The following is a 22,173-nucleotide window of genomic DNA, read 5'->3' as shown; positions in this document are numbered from 1 at the left end:
GATTAACATTTTAAAGTTTATGTAATTAGAAAGACAAAACATGAAATAATGCACAAAATCTACTATTTTCATAGAATCAACCACATAAGTATATATATCATGTCTATAGCACAAATATTCAGATTATTTCATATTGTCAACATAAAGGTTTTGTCACTTGTAGACTCACAGTGGGAAAAGGAACCACAAATTTCACTCAGTAAGAGTACTGTTACTTTCAATAAAAAAATATTACTCAAATTGGAATAAAAGTATGCTGCTAGAAAAGTACTCTGAAAAGTTGTTTATTTAAAAAGTTACTTAAGTAAATGTAACTGAGTACTACCCACCTCTTATTGTGTGTCTTAATGTGTGGCAAGGACGTGAGTGAGTGGCTGTTGGAAAGGTCTTTGGCTTAGATCAGTCCATGAATAATGCAGTTCCACTTACGTCCAAAGATGCTTTATATAAGTCTAATGCATTCATAATAGTAGCAGCAGTATTTACACCTTTCCACTGAGTGCAAAAGAGGAGTGACTGGAAATCTTCTAAGGTTCAAATCAAGTATGCCATTAAAACAATCTGTTTATGTGATCGCCATTAAAGATTTGTAAACACTGTCGAAAACAAGATGCTAGCTAATAAGTAATGACAGAAATGAACCTTTCCTGAATAGCTTTAGGATGATCTTGGACTGAATCAGAACAAGTATAAGACACATAGACTAGTATACGCTCATGGAGCACTTTGGGACCTACCTGGACGACTGAGGGATTACACAGATATAAGACCACATGGGAATATAAAAGAAAGTACTATGAATTAATGTTGAAAATGTCATTCTATTGTCAAAAATAAAGTGTTATTAACATTGTGATATTGGAATCAGTATTGAGTATCAAGTCTATTTCTTAGTATTAAAATCAAAACTTTAGTATTGTGAAAACATTAGTCTTGGCTTCCTATCTTTATTGTCTTCATACTCCTCCTCACCTAATTCCAATGTCTGGAGCTTCTGAGTTTCATTGTTATGGATCCATTCTGTTTTTATTTTTGTTTTTTTTCAATGAAACTGAGCATGAGACGTCTGCTGGTTTTTTCTGTCTCTTCTGCTACTCTCATCTCTTAGGTGTCCCATAAACAGATGACACAATTCATTCTCTTCTCTCTCCTCTATCAGAAACAGCCTGCGAGAGCCATTTATGATTTTAAGGCACAGACAGCCAAGTGAGTACGGAGCATATTTCACACACATAGGGATGCCATGCTTCACTGCGGGAATGGCTAACTGCATGTCAGCATGAACTCACCCTGTTTTTGTGATCTGTAAGCATTTTAGTTATGGGAAAGCAATGCTGTTTTTTCACTACATTTGGACTGATTACAGATTTCAGTCTTAGCATGCTGAAATCAGAGGTGGGTAGAGTAGCCAAAAATTGTACTCCAGTAAGAGTAACGTTACTTCAAAATAATATTACTCAAGTAGAAGTGCAAAGTAGTTATCGAAGAAATTACTCAAGTAAATAAGTGTTTAGGGAAACTACTACTCAAGAATAACTTAAAGAGTAATATCTCATTTATAATAAGTTAATATACTTTGAAGGACAAAACATAAAATAATGCACAAAATCTGGTATTTTCAAAATAAAATTCTTAACGAGCGCTGCAAGAAACACAAATGTTAAAATAATTTAAAATTGTCACCATAAAGCTTTTGTCACTCACACACAGTGGGAAGAGGAACCACAACTTTTACTCATTTAAGAGTACTCTTACACTGTACAATATATTACTTAAGAAAGAGTACTGTTACTAAAAATATGTCTCAAGTAGGAGTAAACGTATGCTGCTAGAAAAGTACTCTGAAAAGTACAAATTCTTTTGTTTATCTTTATTTATACAGGGGAACCCAATGCAAGCACTTGGACTCTCTTTTTCATGGGTATCCTGTTTAAAATATAATACAAGCAGAAAAACAACCAAACAAATAAGTATGTAAGTCCATATAAAACATTAAAAACTGGTGCAGGTGTCTGTAGAAAAGTTTGTTACCAGATTATTAAATTGCGAAGAAAAGTATGCTGCTAGAAAAGTACTCTAAAAAGTACAAATTCTTAAAAAAATTACACAAGTAAATGTGACTGAGTAAATGTAACTACCCACCTCTGGCTGAATTCTTTCTACTGTGTTTTCTGGTTCATTTTTGGCTGGCACATTGGGGTTGGATTTCATGCACATTACTGTCCATGAGTCAAGATCCTCTACTAACATGGCTGTATTGCAGGGAGCTGACATTTAAGAAGGGCGACACGGTCAACATTATCAGACAAATAGACAGCAACTGGTTTGAAGGGGAGCACCGTGGACGGGTTGGGATATTCCCCATTTCTTATGTAGAGGTAGACTCTTCACACATGGATAGATTCACTTGTATTTCCTGTTTATCCATATTGTATTTACTAAAATATTTTCATGCATTCACACAGAAGATGCCATCATTGGAAAAGCAGCAGCCCATCAGACCCCCTCCTCCCGCCCACGTTAGAGAAATTGGAGAGGCCGTGGCCCGCTACAACTTCAACGCCGATACAAATGTGGAGCTCTCTCTCAGAAAGGTAATTTTATTATTCACTATTTGAGCTGTCAAAAGTATCAAAAATCAGATACTAATTATTTGAACTACTACCAAAACTAGATACTCATTTGTGCAGGTATCGATAATAAAAAAGTCACATTCACAAGACGGGAAGGTTTCACAAGACAGAAATTAACCTTCCCTGAATAGCTTTAGAATGGTCTAGAGCTGTATTAAAACAAGTATAAGTTGTTATATCATTGTGCTATTCAGTATTGAGTATTGAGCCTATTCCTTATTCCTTAGTGTCGAGGTTAACCTTAAACTTTATTCTCAATATGCAGTCGGAATTCCAAATATGGAACTCTGCTCTAAATTATATTAATTTACTGGCTTTTCATTTTAAGCAAAACATACAAAACAACAGTAACAAGGCCAAGCTTACTATGAAAAATACCTCATAAAATTCACTGTAATCTGTAAGGAAAAAATAAAAATAATAAAATAAATAGATACTAAAATATTTTTCCACAACACTTGCATAACATAAAATAATAATAATTGTAATAATAATAGTAATAATTGTTTTTAACGGGGTACAGAAATTATTTTATTAGGTTATAAATATGTCTGAGGACTTGATTTTTTTGTTCTTGTTGTTGTGGTTGTTCTTCAAAGGGAGAACGAATAATTGTGATTCGACAAGTGGATCAGAACTGGTATGAAGGCAAAATCCCAGACACCACCAAACAGGGCATCTTTCCCGTGTCTTATGTGGACCTAGTCAAACGCTCTCCCTCCAAAAGCTCCGTCCACCACAACGACCCGCACGTGTACCCGGGCAGCAGGACGGCAAGCTCCACCCCCACCAAGGTAAGAGTCTCGTCTCTGTATCCACCAACTCCCTTTGAAGCATATGGAATGTAGTAAACAAAAAATGAATTCAAAAGAACTCAACTTGTTTTAGATTGTTAAAAGGGGTTTGTACTTTTGGCATGTCTTGACCCTGACGACAGCTGTGGAGTGAAAACCATCTCAGGAGACTTCATCAAGAAGCTCATTTTGATATGAATATAAAGTATAACAGATTTAGTTGCGTTATTTAACCATTTTTTCTTTGCTACTTAATTCTATACATCTTGAATCACGTATATTATGTTTTTCTATGTGTCTAAAATGTAGAAAGTAGTAAAGAAAAAACACATTACCCATTTATTAGTGTATTAAAGTTGCCTGAATCATCTCATTCTTTCCATACTCAGTAGTAGTCACTGTCCTTCTTATCTTTACTCTCCTGGAGCCATTCTACCACCACCCTCCATTCCCCTCCTCCCAGCCCGCCCCGAGAGCGCCCGAGCTGCAGGCCATCACCAACGAGTGGCTGGCCCTCACCATGGACCCCAGTGGGCGCTCTGTCTGTTCCACGCCCGCACCCCCCACCCCTCCCCCACTGCCTCCCGACTTCACCCCCTCCTCCAGACCCCCGAGATCCACCGCTCCCTCACCCGTCCTGTCATCCTACAGAGACTTCACTTCCCCTCCGCCCACACCGAGCCTAACGCAGCCCACCACATCCCGCTATGCACCCCTGTCACCCCCGCCCACCCCTCACCATTTCACCCACACCCCCACGGCATCTTATAGCCACACGAACCGGTACACTCAAAACACAAGAAGTCAGCCAAAAACACACACAACTGAAATTTTGCCCTCAACACGACCACAAATTATAAAGACAAGTCCAGTTCTTCAAACACTTACAACTCCAGAAATTACCAAAGAGGAGCCCCCCGTGATTGTGAAAGCGCAGTTACGAGACTCAGAATTTAAACTAGAAGCCAGCAGTCCCTGTGAAGTGAAGGTACAAGACCCTTATGATGAGCTGCTCTCTATGATCTTGAGTGGGTCGAGTAGCACAGAGGACATCTGTGACTTGAGGTGGTCCCAGCCAGAATACCACCCCCCACCCACACAAACGTCCCAGCCCCACAGCGGGCTCAAGTCCCCCCACAGCGGCCTCAAGTCCCCCCACAGCGGTCTCAATTCCCCCCACAGTAGCCTCAAGTCCCCCCACAGCGGCCTCAAGTCCCCCCACAGCGGCCTCATGTCCCCCCACAGCGACCTCAAGTCCCCCCACAGCGGCCTCAAGTCCCCCCACAGCGGCCTTAAGTCCCCCCACAGCGGCCTCAAGTCCCCCGAAAGTGGCTTCAAGTCCCCGCAGCCCAAAGAGGCCGCCACTCGTAGGCTTTCTGGTAGGATCTGTTTGGAGCTCCACTCACCTGTGACGGTAAAGCCCATGTTGGAGTTATGGGGCAGACCTGCATCTGCGTCGCCCCTTGAGTTGGAGAGGCCATCGTCCATAAGAGAGATGGCCCACACAGAGTTGTTCATAGAGGAAGAGGATGAGAAGGAGGAAGAGCTCAGAGATTTAAAAGAGAGACTCAGTCCACAGGTAGAGCATGGGGTGTCGCATGCTGTTGCCTTCAAATACAGCTGCCTCTGGAGAATACATGGAGGAAAAGATGTTCTTGTTTTGTATTCTAATTTTTTTTTTTTTTTTTTTTTTTTTTTTTTATTTACCTGGCAGATCCTGAACTATATTGATCATATACAGAGTGTTATCAGTCTGGTCCCTGCACCCTCTGTTGCACATCGAGCCAGAACCAAACACGATCGTGCAATCAGATTATCGTTTTCAGTGACGCATGTGAAACAAAAGAGCTCATTGGACAGCTATGATTTACAAACAAAACCATATTTCTCTCACCTCAGATTAACAGAGTTTAGTTCCACGCTCATTGATTCTGCAGAAATTTGCAATGTTTTTCAACCCCGTGTCATATTACTTTTCCTTTATTTTTTTCCTCATAAGCAGCCATATTTGTTTTGATACAGTCAGACCATGCATGTCCCTGATTGGCTAATCCATCTGTCAGTCAGCTCTCATCTGAACTCACAGAGATTTATCAGTGACTAGACTCACATCTGCGTAAAGTAGTGTGTTTTCTGGATCCCAGGCAACGTTTTTATTGTTTGACTGCAGTATATCGCAGTATGAGTTGGCATAAGTCCTAAAAGTTTGGATGATAGAATGTCCTCTAAAAAGAACAAAATATCTTGTCTTGTTTGTTTCTGTTGTTTATGCATCTACAAATATGTTCTGAATTAGTTTATCAGTTCATGTTGCTGGAGTTGTTTACAATTACCACTGAATAGAATCTACCATTTAAATATAAATCGCAAATCTAATCACAACTGGAATTGGAATACTTGAAAATCGCATTTAGATATTTATATTTATTTTTTTTATTATATATTTTTGCACAAAATCGTGCAGCTCTATTTTATGGCTTCTAAAATGACCAAAGGGATAAGTTGAAGTTGTTGTCGCTGAGGGTGAGGAATGTTGAAAGGCTCACTCCATGTGTCCTGTCACCCATTTGAGCTGTCGTTTCATGAAAAGCTGGAGTTTCTTTAACTTCAACAATTTATTAGGTGTCCGACAGTGGTAACAAACAATGCATAACCTCACAGTCGATAAACAAGACATAAGAATAAAAAAAGCTAAGGAAGTGCGTTGAGACAATATGATGCAGCAGCCTAGCTAAAAACACAATTACATATTTATACAATATACATTATAGTTTACTTAAAAGACCAATGACAGTAGAAACCATATATTTTTTAGTCTAAGAGGACAATTATCTTTTTTATATCATAGACTTTAAAGGTCCTACAATATCCAAAATTGACTCTTGTGAGCTTTAAGCCATGTTATAATGTTGGTACCTCATCAAAAACACACCTTGAGTTGTGTTTTGATGCATTCACACACGAGTAACCCTTTATTATTAGTCAGTCTACATCTCTGTTCCACCTCGTAAAGGTATGAAACTGTAGTTCATTTAACAACTACCTTATTACCTTTTGTTTATCAGAGGCTGGGCTGAAATTCCAGGACTGAAACTATCCAAATGATTATAATGAAAGTGTATGGAGTTTAGAAACGCAGTGGAGCACTTCCTGTATTTCCACATGACATCACAAGGTGGAACAGCATAGAAATCATAGAAGCCAGTGTTTTAAGCCGATGGGCAGGACACTTGAGCATTCTACCATTAGAATCAATGTGTTTTCAGGTCTACCACAGGTCATGTATCGCTCACTTTTCCAAATATTTTAGATTTAGTTTCAGCAGCCACTATGTATACATTTTATACAACAGAGTCCATTTGGATTTAATATGTTAAGAAGTTCGATTTTTAAAGCAACAATTTTCACCATGTTATATACATAGCGTGCCTTCAAATGGTCCCTGACATATACTACAGTTAGGTTAGTCGCCTCAAAACAGATTTTACCAAATAATTTATGAATGAATGAATGAATTATGAAGGACTGAAATCAATGGTAACAATATTTTTCTGCTACTTATGTTTTGTTAGTTTAAATACCTATATTATCAAAATAAACCTTTATTTTGTGTCTTAACTGGGTTTAGCTTAGCTTAAGTGGGGTTAGATTTACATGTACTGGCTGTTAGCTAAACATACATTTACATACATTTGAAGCAGTACATTTGTTTAACTGAACTTTACTTGTGAGACGATGATTACTTGTTCCTGCTTTGTTGTTTATAGTATTAAATGACCAAATGAACAAACTTAAGTCTCTCCAACGTGGCAGCCATCTTGGGACGACATCTGACCAGCCTTTATGTGACTTCTGTGATTTCTTTAGTTGAACAATTTTTGTCTGTTTGCGAGAAGAACTTAGCCTAAATATGCATGTTTTGTGTGAATGAAACAAAACACAACTCGGTGTATGTTTTAGATGAGGAAACATCATTATAACATAGATCAGACAGTAGAATAATTGCAGCCACTTTAACTCCTTTTCCTCCATATGTGCTCCTTTTGGCTTCAAACAAAGTCACACTTTATCATTATCATAAAACTTGGATTATATTTTTGTTCAGAGCTCACCTGTTTTATTATCCCTCTCCAGGCAGAAGTCCGCTCCCCCTCCCCGACTTCACGACTCCCCAGCCCCCCCAGCAGCAGACCCCCTGCGTCTAACTCCCCCCTTTGCTCCCCTCCCCTGTCGCCTCGCGCACTCCAACTGAGCCCCTCCCCTCCCACCTCCCCCCGGCCCCCCAGCCTGCCTCACCTCTCCCTATCGCCTCTGCCCGTGCTGTCCCCGTGCCCGTCCCCCTCCCCTCCCGTATCCCCGCCCCCGCAGCGCCCGTCCTCCCAGCTCCCGCCCTCGCCCTGCCACTTCCGTCCGGTCCAGGCCTGTCCCGTCACCGGATCTCCCGTTCCCCTGCACGCGCCGTCCCCTCCCCTGCCCCCCTTGTCTCCCCGCTGTCCCCCCACTCCCCCGCAGGCGTCTCACGTGGGACGTAGGTCTCCCATGGTGAAGGTAATCTGGGAATGTGCCGAATGATGTGTGAACAGTGAGGGCTAATGATGCGATTTTGGTGTGCACTGGTGGTTTTGCCGTAACAAACAGAAAAGCAAGGCTTCGTCCTACTTACAGTGAATGTGAAAGAAAGTTTAGCTGAAGTGTTTTTGTGATGTTGGTGCAGATACATTTGCTGTCCTTCATAATAGGAATGAGACAAGATTGTGCATGAGAAAAATTACCTTGTGAGATTTTTTCCCTGTGTTTTTGCAGCTAACCTTTCAAGAAGCAGTATTTCCACAAAGCAGTGCTAGAATCATCAACTGTATATATAAATGGACATAGTTAACCTGCTAGCCATGGCGTTCCAAATAGGATCATGGGCGCGCTTCTGGCTCCAATTCACTTTACACTGGAAAAGTCACTATTGTCTCTAAATGCTGCAGTGAGCCTCACCATTTTGGTCCTAAAAAGTTTGTATAACCCGCTCTACATTATCCTGGTGTTTTTATTTCACTATTTTGTCCGTGATTCAAGATATTATTAATCAGTCTACATCTCTGTTCCACCTCGTAAAGGCATGAAACAGTAGTTCATTTAACAACTACCTTATTACCTTTTGCTTAGCAACTAAACAACTAAAAAGTTTGTATAACGCGCTCTACATTATCCTGGTGTTTTTATTTCGCTATTTTGTCCGCGATTCAAGATATGAAGATTAATAATAGACAAATCAGGTGCCTTCTTTCCAGGAGGTCCATCCTGCTAGTGTTAGCAACAGGATTGATTGACAGTGTTGCTAAGCGGCCCCTCCCAGCTAAACCAGTGTTGTGGGCGGGAAGGGCATTGCATTCAACAGCCTCTGTCCAGATTGGCTCTTTGGTTGCTATGATTGTCATGTTTAGAATTCTAAATGTGGACCTCGGCTCCAAATTCGCCGCTATAAGTGCTAGCCTCGATATGGAGCCGAACACTATGGGTGACGTCACACTCCTCTGATCCATCTCTTTATACAGTTTATGGCTAGAATGAACATATGAAAGTATTCAGTAAAATAGATAAAAAATATAAGGGCCAAAATCGTGAACTGAACCACACAATGTGTTTACAATAAATTGTATCAAATCTCGTCTTGTCTCGTTCTCGTGGACCCAATTCCCTGTCTACAGCCTAATGGTGTTCATAATGTTTTGGTTGTCTGCCATAATGGGCAAAATTCATAATAATATTTAACACAAAATAAAGAAATTGCATTACCAGGGCTGTTTTTTTGGCACAGTACAGTGATTAATCAATAATTATTTGTTTAGACTCCAAACTTTTTTTCTTCAGAATAATGCATCTTTGTGTCGCTGAGTCTGCCTGAGATTTGACTATTAACCTTCTAACTTGTATCATTGTGGAGATGTGTTGGGCCAGGGCTGTTCCTTGAGCCTTGAGCATGCTGTATTGTAGTGTTGTATCATGAAACTAGATTTGATCTTATAGTGTGAGTCTACAGCGCCTCAGAGGTGCTTACCTGCTCTCTCTAACTGTTAAGCAGGACCTACTGATTGGTGGTAAACCTCCTCGTAGCCCCATCTTGTCCCGAAGGTCCTACATGTCTTCTGGTAGAGGTCGGAGGGTAGGGAGCATGTACTCATCCATAGGCCTGTCACGATAACACATTTTGAAGTGCGATGTATTACTGAAGAAAATATAGCCAATAAACGATAATATGGAAACTGATTATACCAAAACTATTCTCATTTACAATATCTTTAAAACCTGACATGCAAGAAATAAATAACAGTTTGTATCTTATAATGAGACATAGAAGTCACTTTTTCAGCCTTCTTCAGCTCAAATCTCTCAGTTGTTCAGAAATATATCCCCACTAGTGCAAAGAAAAAGTGCTCCTTATAAACATTAATTCCCCAGTTTCATCTATCTTACCCTGAATGATATATATGTAATTATCGTGACAGGCCTACTCATCAATCTTCATAATCTCTATAACAAATACAGTGGTGGAGACAAATGTGCTGAACACTGTTGAAGCTAACATCCACTAACTGTGTGTTCTGTGTCTCTCAGCGGCTCGTGCAGGATGCGCTCCATGGAGGAGGTGACCCGTAAGTCATATTTCATTTATCACTTTGTCAAGAATTATAGCTGCAAGAGCTTTCCAGGAAAACCACAGCTATTAGGCTTTAAATGTCTTGTATTACCCGGATTTGTGAGTTTTAAGCTATGTTAGAATGTAACCTCATCAAATACATGAGGTGAGGAGTTGTGTTGTGAGTTTTATTTTTGTTTCATTTACACATTTGAATAATTCTTTATTATTAGTCTATTTACATCTCTAATGCTCCACCTTGTGATGTCACATAGTGGTAGTTTTCAAGTTAACAGACACCTTTTACCTTTTAGTTCAGTAGAGATCGGCAATTCCAGCGCTGAAACGATCCAAATTATTCTAGTGAAGGTGTATGGAGTTTAAAAACACAGTGTAGCGCTTCCTGTATTACCACATGACATCACAAGGTGGAACAGAGTGTTTTTTGTTTGAGAGAACCCTATATTATATTATATATCACCCTAAATATGTAGGGTGTGTGTGTTAAACATGTGTGAATGAAACAAAACAACTCCAGGTTTGTTTGTGATGAGGAAACATTTGTAACAGATCAGAAAATAGCGTACTATGAATGTAATAGAATATTCTCTGCAAAGAACAAAATATGAAATCTCCCTGGGATTTCATTATTTTTAAACTTGCTAAAACTATAGCTTAGACCTCAAAATGTCCTGAAATGCACAATTATTTCTGTATTTGTATAGCAGTTAATGATCTGTATGTTGATTGGTGCAGGTACCAGGCCCTGTACAACTACCTGCCCCGCAATGAGGACGAGCTGGAGCTGCGAGAGGGAGACATAGTGGACGTGATGGAGAAATGTGACGATGGCTGGTTTGTCGGTAAGATGCACACGAACACAGACAGACGTTTTCAATAAACCTCAGCTCACAAATCAAATGAATGTTTTCCACTTCTCTGCCATGTGCCATTTAGAAAATTAAGACATTCCAGCATATTATTCCAAAAAAAAACATGTTTTACTGTACACCTGAGCTGATTATTTATGATTTGGAACAATAAGATCACAATTTGATTCAGATTTGAGTGATCTGTTCCACACAACTAGAAGAAATATCAGCAGGTGGTAAAAAATATTGGCTGGATTTGAGAATGTTCATCTTGATTTAAGCAATTTTGACTGATTTAAATGCATTTTCTTACTATACTTTGAATTTTGACACTTCCACATTATTTCAACATAACATGCCTCATTTTCTAAAGAGGAAATAGGATATTAATAGGATTACTATTTCTTTTTTTATACAGTTTCAGCAAAAAAGATACATTTCAAAACCATAATAAACCTGTATAATTTGTATTTGTATATGAATTTGCATTTTTATTCACCTTATTCTAATGATGCTTTTATTTTTTATACTTTGTTTTATGTTGCTCCAAATTGCCAGTTCTTAGTTTGTTCTGGTTTATGACTTGTGTTCACTGACAATGGCAATAAAACATGTTCTGATTCTGATATAAAGTAGATTATGGTTTGTGTTGTAGAAATCACACCCATATTTTGTCCCCACTGATTGTGTCCTAAGCTGTTGACAAAAATGTCCACTAGATGGCAATAGCGCCCTCTCTCTGCTCACTTGCGCCTGTTTATCTAACTCATCTTTGTATTGTGTGTCTGTGAAGGGACATCCCGGAGGAGCAAGTTATTTGGAACCTTCCCAGGAAACTACGTCAAGCAGCTATAATAATGATTCCAGACCCTGGCCCCGCCCACTTTGGTCACATGTCCTACTGCTGCCACATCCCAGGAGGCATTGGGCTCAGTTTCACACTGAACTTTTAGCTCTCACTAGCCACCTTTGACAGAAGACTGGTCTGAAATGTGTTTTTAAACCTTAACCTTATTTTTCTATCCGGGAGTGACCTTTGTACGGAGCTGGAGGAGGCTTTGAAAACACACAACAGTAATCACAACTGAGCAGACAAGGGCAAAGACAACATTTACATATTTTTTTATTAAGCTACAAAGCTGTAATTTAAGGACGACTCCCCTCAGACTAAAACATCCCCAAGGCTTTTTGCTTTGAGAAACAGTGAAGCTGCAGAAATTGAATAAACACTTTTGAACACATTTGAATTATTAATACAGACAGACGAGGACAGACTTTACTACATTGCCAAGTTCTAAATTCCTTTATCAAATATAAATATGAGTTCCATGCATTTTTCTTTATTATGTATAAGTAGGGTCTGGACATTGTCACTTTACAGTCCAGATTTTCGTGCTGAATACTTCAAATGCCATTTTTGCTGCATATTAATTGAACCGTATTTTCATATTCAATAAAATCCTCCCCTTTATCACCAGGACACAAAAACAGTAAAGTTTCAAACCGCGGGTATCGCCATAAACGACTGAAACATCAATTAGAATGTACTTTTGTATCTTCAGTGTTTAGCCATTAGTATGATGCACTTTAACAACATAAACCAGTTTGTGTTTCAACTTCCTTTATTATTATTATTTTTTAAACACTAGAGGTCACTGTGGCGCAGGCTACGGGAAGTAATATCCACCAAGTGTATGCAAGATGTCCTGAATCTTTAGGTATTATATTTATTAGTGGCTTTTCAGTATACAGAGTAATATTTTGCCATATTTATGTCACACCATTTGAAAAGTTGACAAAATCGTTTCGGGGCTGTGCTGTTTTTATGTTATTTATGTTCCGACGTGGGAGCTCTTGCATTGCGTGGCATCTTTTAAAATGTGTTATGCTATGAAATAATAAGTCACCCTCACGTTCTGATGTATGTTTTGTTTGTCACAATAGGATGGACACTGAGGACAAGCACCTTACATGTATTTTGTTGTGGCACCACAGCCCCTCCCCGTCACCCCATCGCGCTGTGAGAGCAGGGTGCATTTGGGGGGTTTGTAAGCCTTTTGTATGAGCTGTTACATGGCCAACATCCACTGCTTTATAAAGTCATGTTTTTGTCACCCATCATCCGTTTCCTCTCTTTTCTTTGCTCATCACAATTTGTTTGATTTTAACAGTTGCCATGGAGTCTAATGGCTCATTCGTTAGTTTAGTTTATATTGTATTGGTCTCCAGGTAGAGTGAGTGGTTTTGTTTTTGTTTTTTATTAATCAAATTTCATTTTTTTCTCAAATGTCAGACCTTTTGCCCAGCAGGTCCAGAATGTCTGTATATCTGTTGTTTTGTTTTTTTTTAATACAAAGAGGGATCTCGGTCTGGTCACCACTCCTTCCGTCGCGCCTCTAACCAGATGTCAAACATGACGGCCCAATTAGATCTGATTATTTGAGTGACGATTATGAAATGAAGGAGCTCATTGGTCACCCATAATTTCTCTCACCTCAGATTATCAGTTTAGTGCTTTGCTCACTGATTTTTCAGAAGTCTGCAATGTTTTTCGGTCCCCTGTCTGAATTTTTTTCAGTTATTTTCTTTTACTTATTTGTAGCCATATTTGTTTTGATATAGAAGGACTCACGTCTTCATAAAGTATTGAAGAAATGTGTGTTCTGGATCCCAAGAAATGAAATCTTAACAACAGACCACATGACCAAAGATGGATGATACAAAAATCTAAGACATAATCAATAGAAATAGCACATAATAACTATGTTAGAGCAGCCACCAAGTTGAAATAAATGTCCAATATGATTATTTAACTACCTCCTTAAATACTTGGATGGGTGGATTCATTGTTTGCAGATTCTTATAAACAACAGCCAATTAGCAAAGGTTGTGACACAGTATGCAGTCTCCCTTTGGACCAATGCATTTTAAAATCTAGTGACATCAGTTACAATCAAAACAAAACATTAGACAATGACTACAAATGATAACTTAAAGGTCATGTAAGGATTTAACAGCGACGTGGAGTCCTGAACAACATGACGGGCCAAACTGAAAATAGTTCACTTTTGTTTGACGACCTTTTGTTTGTCCATGGATGTTCAAGGCATTAGTTATTTCTGTTTCGGCTGAAGCTAGTCCCTCCTAATGGTAGTTTATTTGTTTACCTGTTGCTATAGAAATGCTCACAGCGTAGTAACATTGAGCAGTGATTAACTGTTGCCGGGACTACCTGCATTGGTTAAATAAGAATAATGCATTAGATAGAAAAGCATTAGAATTCTCACTGACCATGGAATACATTGAACTTAATGAACTCCAGATGAAAGCTGGGATTTATCCTCTCAGATATTATTTCTCTCCCCCAGGCTGTTTTCCCCGCGTAGGACTCTATGAACAGACATTTTGTAAAGCGAACACAAAATCTCTGGAGGCATAAGAATCATAGAGCAGATCTGTTTGCAGGTGAACGTCTGTAGAAAAGACTAGTGAGTAACAGTAATACTTCTAAGTGTTTCTACCATATCCTAGTGTTGTTGGATTATTATGCAGATGTATTGTTAATAAAATCCAGCTTGTATACAATCTATTTTGGTATTTATTATGTTTATATTTTGTTAAGCTGTGCAACTGCAACACACAACAGCTATGGAGCTCAACAGTGACGCCTGCTCAGCGTCCGGGAGTAAATTTAACATTAATTTATCCCATTGAGTTTTCGAAAAATTCAAATATTAAGGCTTAAGAGGCTAATCAGCTAAATGCTAACCAGCTACGTGCTAATTAATATCCATAATGTGATTATTTTAAGCTCAAAAAACACATTTAAAACACAAGATTTGGTGAAATGCTGTAACAATTTAGCGGTTTATAAAGTTTCAGATACAGGTTTTAAATACAATTATATGTCTGGTGGTCATTAATTACCATGGAGCTGATTAGCCCCGAGGTTTCAAACATTTAATATGATTTATTTTTTTCAATGGGAAAAAAGGAATGAGAAATTAACTTATGGACTCGGGGGGGATGGCTGGTCCCTGTTGAGTTAAGTGTGATGTCACCTCTGGGTCCAGGCTAGTTGAAAACAATTAATACATTTTTTTTTTTTTTTTTTTTTTGAGCAACAACACATCTCAGGTTAAAAAGATATTACTGATGGTTTGCGTTTGCGGTGACCGGCGGTTATATTGCATTCCGGTTGTCCTCAAAGTTTGTACTTTCCGAGTTACGACTTGTAAATTTACACTAGAACACTCCTGGATCTCACAGAAACTCAACATTTCAGAACCCAGAGCTGGTTCTGAGTTAGAAAATTCAACCTGGCTTTGCCCTGCGTCTGGATAAACTTTGATATATAACTACTAAAGTATTAATATCATCTGTGAACCTCTGCAGTTATGAATGTGCTGTTATGCTCCGTTAAGCTAATGTTGCTAACGTGCACAGACAGCTGATGTCAACAAAAGCAAAAATTCTCTGTCAAATTTAGATTTTAAAGAAACAATGTAACACCAGTGTCCAGGTTTTGGCCGATTTAAGCTCTTTCCTGATTTTTGTTGCTACTTTTAAGTCATTACATATACATATACTTTCAACTTGAGCACTGGAACACAGAAACTCAAAACATTACTCCGATCTCCGATGTGTGAGGATAAATGGAACGCAGCAGGAGTGCGATAAACACACTGGAAATCTAATCTAAAATGATGAGGAATGAGATTATTTACTTCTTTTTTTTCACATTTTGATAAAATTTGTGATTAAACTTACATAAGTGTCTCTTATTTGATCAAAAAGGATCACAGCACCGTGGCAAAGGGTCAAACGGCCAAATTAGAAATCAGTTATGAAGTTGACGATTGGACCCAGGTTTGACGACGTAACTCAACAATCCCATCACTACAGGGACTTATGTTTCTTTTTTTTAACCAAAACTGCAGTGAAATTATTTAAATTACTACTAGTCTAAAAACAAGACAGCACATATTACATCATAGTCATTTAAAGCTGCACTATGTATTTTTTCCAGTTGAGGGTCCACCACCTGTTTGGCTTCATGATGTTACAGCTGTGTTCCTCAGAATGCTCCTCACTGTGGCATTAAACTTATCTGCCTTGCATTTATTTAATTATAGGTGGTTTTACTGCTAAACATGTCCCTGAAAACCATGCATCCTTGCTGTAGGTGGGGATGCCTCTCCACAGAACTGATCTGTAACTTGGCCTCCTGCAGTTCTTCTATTCCAAGCAAAACAACATCCAATAACAGACCCACCAAAAAAGTTGCATTTTGTTATTTTCACACACTACAAGCGTTGGATGTGAAACTGCATGAACAAACTAGAGTTACTACTGAAACTAGTATTGAAACTTGACTAATTTGAGCAGGTATTGATACTAAAAAGTCACGTTCACAGGACAGAAATCAACCTTTCCTGAATCTACCTGGACGACTGAGGGGTTACACAGATATAAAACCACATAGGAATATAAAAGAAAGTACCAGAGAGGCCATCGAGGTCCTCAAACCAGGTCTGAGGAGCATAAATGGTGACGAGGGACCATACACCTTATCACACACACGGGATGCAGTCCTGGAGAAGGCGTCAGACACTAGGGGGCGTAAGCTTTCTCTACTCTAACTTCAAATCTAAAGACAGAATGAACCTTCACTAAAGACTTCTATTTAATGTTGAAAATCACATTCTACTGTCTAAAAAATGTTTTATCATCCCTAGAACAACACGAGAACAAACAGAGTGAGGCGAAGGCGAAGAAATGTCACCAGAAAATAAAGAATCGAAGTGATTTCATAGGAACAAATCAATCCAAGCATCAACTGCCCTGAGTGCGTGCGAAGGGCAGCGGTGGACAGTCCAGAAGTGGTTAGAATGAGCCTCAGAGCGAAGCTGCGTCTCCAGACCAAATAAGGACAGGAGCAGGAAAACGGCGTTCACAGAGGAGGAGGTGGAGGAGGAGGGGGGGAAGGGGCATCTTTCCCAGACTCTCACACAAAGTCATAAACAATAGTCAGTTTCTGTCAGAGCACTAGGCTGGTTCATAAAGGCCTGACGTAGAAAGACATACGACCATTTATGTTCACGATTATACGTAAAAACAAACATAAACCAGTTTATAGTTAGTTATTAAGTTTGGTTTTGTTTTACATGATGTCATAGAATGCACCAAATGAAAAATACATTTGTAATTTCAGTATAAAACTACATTTAAACAGCACTTGTCTTTCGATTTGATGTTTACCGCCCTCTGCTGGCAACAATTGGTAATGACATACTATGAAAAAACTGAAAAAACAGATCTGTCCTTGTTTATAGTCATCAAAATGAAAGAAAGAATCAATCCAAGTTGCATTTTTTCTTTTTTTTCTTTTCTTAGATTTTTTTTTAAATTGTAAATTGCAATATTGATTTGAAGCTGCTTGATTAAAAAAAAACGCCTCGCCTCATCGTAACTTTTAAGCGTGATAGTTGAGAAATGGCTGATATTTTTCAACCAAACATGTATGAAACTCTGTCTGAACTTTCTGAATAATCAATAATTAAATAATAATGTTAAATAATTAAGTTCAGAGCAGTGGGTGGAGGTAGGGGGTATGGGGAAACAGATATTTTCAGATAACTAAAGCCTCAAATGCATCAAAATATAAATAATCTTATGATGATGTAAGTGTATTTTTCGTTATATGTGCCATTCAAACTATTAGATAAATGCAAAGTTTCAAGTTCACTTCTTCCAGAGGGGTGGGCTTAGGCTGCTCCCCTCCCTTTAGCTCACTCTCCTCTGTCAGACCAGTTCCAGTGTGTCTCGGGTGGAGCTATCCCAGGCTAGAGCAGGCCCTCAGTCGACAGGACAGGAGCAGAGACAGAGCGCTGACAGGACAGGGACATGCCACTGAGCGTCGTACTGCAGGGTCCCGCTCCATGGGGTTTCCGTCTGACCGGGGGCAAGGACTTCAACCAACCCCTGACCATCTCCAGGGTAAGACCGCACGGACATTAAACTGACGTAAATACTCTGTTAAAAATATACGTATCCACTAAACAATCAACATTTTTACAACTCACACATTCATACATTTGTGGTACTTTTGAGGCAAGGTGGGTGGAGTGTTTGCTCATGGACACAGAAACATGCACTGACCAGAGCTGGGATTGTACCATCAACCTTTAGGTATTTCGTTTAGAGGGACGGTGGCCTGGACGCGTACTCCAGTTACCATGGTTACTACAAGAAGGTCATTCAGGAGGGTCACAGTAGCTCCTCCTCTAAAAACCAAAGGCTGGCGGTTCGAATCCCGCTTCAGACATAAATATTGTTGGTGGAGCAGCCTGATTCACTGGCACACACGTTGCTGTTGTTGTGTCTTTGGGCAGGACACCTCGCCCCCAGCGTCTGCGTACACTGGTACATGAATGTGTGAGTATTTCCTTGATCTAAAGCGCTTTGAGTGTCATGAAGCTGGAAAAAATACTTTAGAAATGTGACCGTTTACCATTTAACTGGGGTAAAAAAAAATATTCCAAATCAAAGTCAAAGGCAACGTTTCAATCCTAAAAAGCACTGTTACTGTGTTTGTAGCGGCTGTTGCTAATACGGTTTGTTAGCGTGCCCTTGGCCCCAAATGAATCTATTGTTTGTAGAGGGACCCATCGGACACCTGTGCTCCCCGTTAAACACTGGGCTTAGATACAAATAGCAGCTTACGTTACTGCGGGACATGTGCAAAGAGCAGACGCACAGCTCAATCAGTGAAGCTAACGCGCTAAAATTTAGCATCATGAGCTCACCAGTCCTGAACATTCTACAGCAGCTGCGTGGTCCAGGGGCAGGACGGTGCATAAACTGATAAAACGCGAAAAAACCCCACAAATGATCAGACTGCAGGGTTTAAAGAGAGATCTTCTTGTGGTCTGTGGTCCAAAATACCAAACTGCATTTCTTGAAACAGGTGTAATGACTAACGGACTATTTACCAGAACAAGACCAGGACCAAAAAAGGTTTAAAGTAGGACTAACACAGGTCTAAGGCTCTCAGGTCCAAACCAGGACTAACTCTGGTTTAGAGCAGATTAGATTCGGCCTAAACTTGCTTCAGTACAATTCAGTTTATTTTTGCAAAGCCTAAAATCACAAGTGCAGTTTCCTCACAGGAATAAACAAACCTGCTGATTTAACCAGCAGAGAGTTAAAAACACAACAGTGAAACAGACAAGAAGATTCATCAACATTTAGCTCACACACATGATGTACACTTGCCTGAGTAGCACTCACGCTTCATAGCAAAAATGTTCCAGATTTGCACGTTCTCCCTGCGTCTGTGTGGAGTTTGCATGTTCTCCGTGTGTCTGGGAGTGTTTCCTCTGGGCACTCTGTTTCCCCCATCAACGTAAAACATGCACAGTCAAGTCCTCCTGCTACTGTGGTCCTGACCAAGCCACTAAAGTGCACCTTAACATCGTTTACATAATGACATAAACAAGCACCGGAGGAGGACTGAGCCAGGACAGAAGGAGGACTAAACCAGGACTGAACCAGGACAGAAGGAGGACTAAACCAGGACTGAACCAGGACAGAAGGAGGACTAAACCAGGACTGAACCAGGACAGAAGGAGGACTAAACCAGGACTGAACCAGGACAGAAGGAGGACTAAACCAGGACTGAACCAGGACAGAAGGAGGACTAAACCAGGACTGAACCAGGACAGAAGGAGGACTAAACCAGGACTGAACCAGGACAAAAGGAGGACTAAACCAGGACTGAACCAGGACAGAAGGAGGACTAAACCAGGACTGAACCAGGACAGAAGGAGGACTAAACCAGGACTGAACCAGGACAGAAGGAGGACTAAACCAAGACTGAACCAATTCAATTCATTTTATTTTTGTAACGCCCAAAATCACAACAACAGTTGTCTCGAAGGGCGTTCATGTTTTGGTTGATGGGGAAACCCATCCAGACATGGGGAGAAACATGCAAAACTCCACACAGAAAGGCCTGGGCGACCCGGGGATCGAACCAAACCTTCTTGCTGTGAGGCATGAGTGTTGCCACTCAGCCACCGTGCTGCCTACACACAAAAACAAACAGGAAAATCAAACAACAGGAAAAATCAGACAAAACAAGAAAAATCAGCCAGGCGAGGAGGAGGAAGACCAGGTGAGGAGGAGAGCCAGGCGAGGAGGGTGAGGAGGAGAGGGAGGCGGGTGGAGGAGGACCAGGAGGGCCAGGTGGGGAGGAGGAGAGGGTCCAGCTGTCATTGGGGCATCTGAAAGAGTTACACTCCACAGGGGGAGTGGGACAGGGGACAACATGTGAATAGCATTGCTGATGAGAAAATAGGAGGAAGCAGAGGATAGTGCTCAGGTTGCCATACTTCCCCCAGCTAGTTATCTCCTACTGCAGCCTGTCTTATCCTGGGTTTTAATGTCCCTAACTCCCTCACTAGGTAACCTGGTCTATACCGAAGAGGAAGGTTTTAAGCCTGGTCTTAAATACAGAGACAGTGGGGGCCTGTTTAACATCAGCAGGGAGTTGATTCCATAGCACAGGAGCTTGGTAACTGAATGCTCTCCCTCCCACTGTACTTTTGGACACTCTAGGAACCACTAATAGTCCTGCATTCTGAGAGCGGAGTGCTCTGTTTGGCTGGTACGGGACAATAGCATCTTGCAGATAGGATGGGGCCATACCGTTTAGGGTTTTGTATGTCAGGAGGAGGACTTTGAATTTGATTCTAAGCTCGACAGGAAGCCAGTGCAGATATTTTAGTACAGGACTGATGTGGTCTCTTCTTTTAGTTCCTGTTAGGACTCTGGCCGCTGCATTTTGGACCAACTGGAGGCTCCTTATAGTACTTTTGGGGCAGGCGGCGAGCAGAGAATTACAGTAATCAAATCTGGAAGTAACAAATGCATGGATGAGTTTTTCAGCATCGTTTTTAGGTAAAATATTTCTAATTTTAGTTATATTTCGCAGGTGAAAGTATGCGGTTTTACAAGCTAGGTTTACATGGGCTGTGAATGAGAGATTTTGATTAAATAGGACTCCAAGATTTTTTACAGTAGGGCTAGAAGCTATACTCACATTGTCGAGTGAGATTATCTGGTCCGACAGAGAATCTTTTTGACCTTTGGGACCAACGACAATGACCTCTGTTTTTTCAGGATTTAAGAGCAGGTAATTCAAGGTCATCCAGGTTTTGATGTCCTTCACACAGGCACTGAGTTTATCTATTTGATCAGTCTGATTTGGTTTCATTGATAAGTACAGCTGAGTGTCATCAGCGTAGCAGTGAAAATTAATGCCATGTTTTCTGATAATGTTACCCAATGGCAACATATACAGAGTAAATAGGATTGGACCAAGCACAGATCCTTGTGGAACACCACAGGCTACTTTAGAACAGGGAGAGGTGCTCTGGTTTATACTAACAAACTGGTACCTATCTGATAGATAGGAGTTAAACCATTTGAGGGCGGTCCCTCTGATTCCAATGTCACATTCTAACCTCTGCAGTAGAATGTTGTGATCAGTGGTGTCAAACGCTGCACTGAGGTCCAGTAGGACCAGGACTGAAGCCAGCCCGTTATCAGCAGCTAGTAGTAAGTTATTTGTTACTTTAAGCAGTGCAGGACAGAAGGAGGACTAAACCAGGACTGAACCAGGACAGAAGGAGAATTAAACCAGGACAGAAGGAGGACTAAACCAGGACTAAACCAGGACTGAACCAGGACTGAACCAGGACAGAAGGAGGACTAAACCACATTACATTACATAAATTCAATCATCATTCATTTGATGTTAAAAGCATTGCACAGTAGGCTTAGGTTTCCATGGTAACAGAGCGTACTTTGTTAATTAGTGCACTAAGAACAAATGCAGTTGTCACAGTAGCAGCTCATGTCCATTCAGACCTGAAGCCTGGGAGACGAGCTTCAGTCCTGTGGTGATGTAATGTTCTCTGTTAATAAGCCAACGTCAAAATGAAACATTCACAAATGATCAGATAATCACTTACAGCTAAGTGTTTATTCACTGTGAAGTAGCACAAAACACAGTATAGGAAAGTAGTTTAGAACATGTATTTTTACTTACTGATGTCTCCTGGTCTAAACACTGATGAAAGGAGGAGAGGATGACGAGGCTTCAGATTCTGCTGCTGTGGTAGAAAAGGCGTTGGGCTTCATAACATAGAAAGGCTGTATATTTGACTCAATAAACAGTA

At 40.2% G+C, this 22,173-nt stretch overlaps 2 protein-coding genes across 2 annotated transcripts in view; both read left to right on the top strand.

Moving 5' to 3' along the window:
* The window catches only part of sorbs2a (sorbin and SH3 domain containing 2a), a 63,858-nt gene extending 50,812 nt beyond the window's left edge, over positions 1–13,046 (top strand). The window contains exons 21-30 of the mRNA XM_055224467.1: positions 1,109–1,206; positions 2,264–2,378; positions 2,466–2,594; positions 3,233–3,427; positions 3,855–5,006; positions 7,562–7,975; positions 9,498–9,581; positions 10,034–10,071; positions 10,812–10,918; positions 11,721–13,046. Coding sequence (XP_055080442.1) covers positions 1,109–1,206; positions 2,264–2,378; positions 2,466–2,594; positions 3,233–3,427; positions 3,855–5,006; positions 7,562–7,975; positions 9,498–9,581; positions 10,034–10,071; positions 10,812–10,918; positions 11,721–11,782 — 2,394 coding nt within the window. The 3' untranslated portion in view covers positions 11,783–13,046. The remainder of the gene's footprint in view (positions 1–1,108; positions 1,207–2,263; positions 2,379–2,465; positions 2,595–3,232; positions 3,428–3,854; positions 5,007–7,561; positions 7,976–9,497; positions 9,582–10,033; positions 10,072–10,811; positions 10,919–11,720) is intronic.
* A 4,690-nt stretch (positions 13,047–17,736) lies between these two features.
* Positions 17,737–22,173, top strand: part of LOC117372643 (PDZ and LIM domain protein 3-like) — a 32,687-nt gene continuing 28,250 nt past the window's right edge. Inside the window, exon 1 of the mRNA XM_033968469.2 lies at positions 17,737–17,926. Within this exon, the coding sequence (XP_033824360.1) occupies positions 17,834–17,926 (93 nt within the window). The 5' untranslated portion in view covers positions 17,737–17,833. The remainder of the gene's footprint in view (positions 17,927–22,173) is intronic.

Source organism: Periophthalmus magnuspinnatus, chromosome 1 (genome assembly GCF_009829125.3).
Source record: "Periophthalmus magnuspinnatus isolate fPerMag1 chromosome 1, fPerMag1.2.pri, whole genome shotgun sequence".
Lineage (NCBI taxonomy): Eukaryota > Metazoa > Chordata > Actinopteri > Gobiiformes > Gobiidae > Periophthalmus > Periophthalmus magnuspinnatus.
Note: the sequence above shows the minus strand (reverse complement) of the source record. Positions and strands in the feature narration are given on the sequence as shown.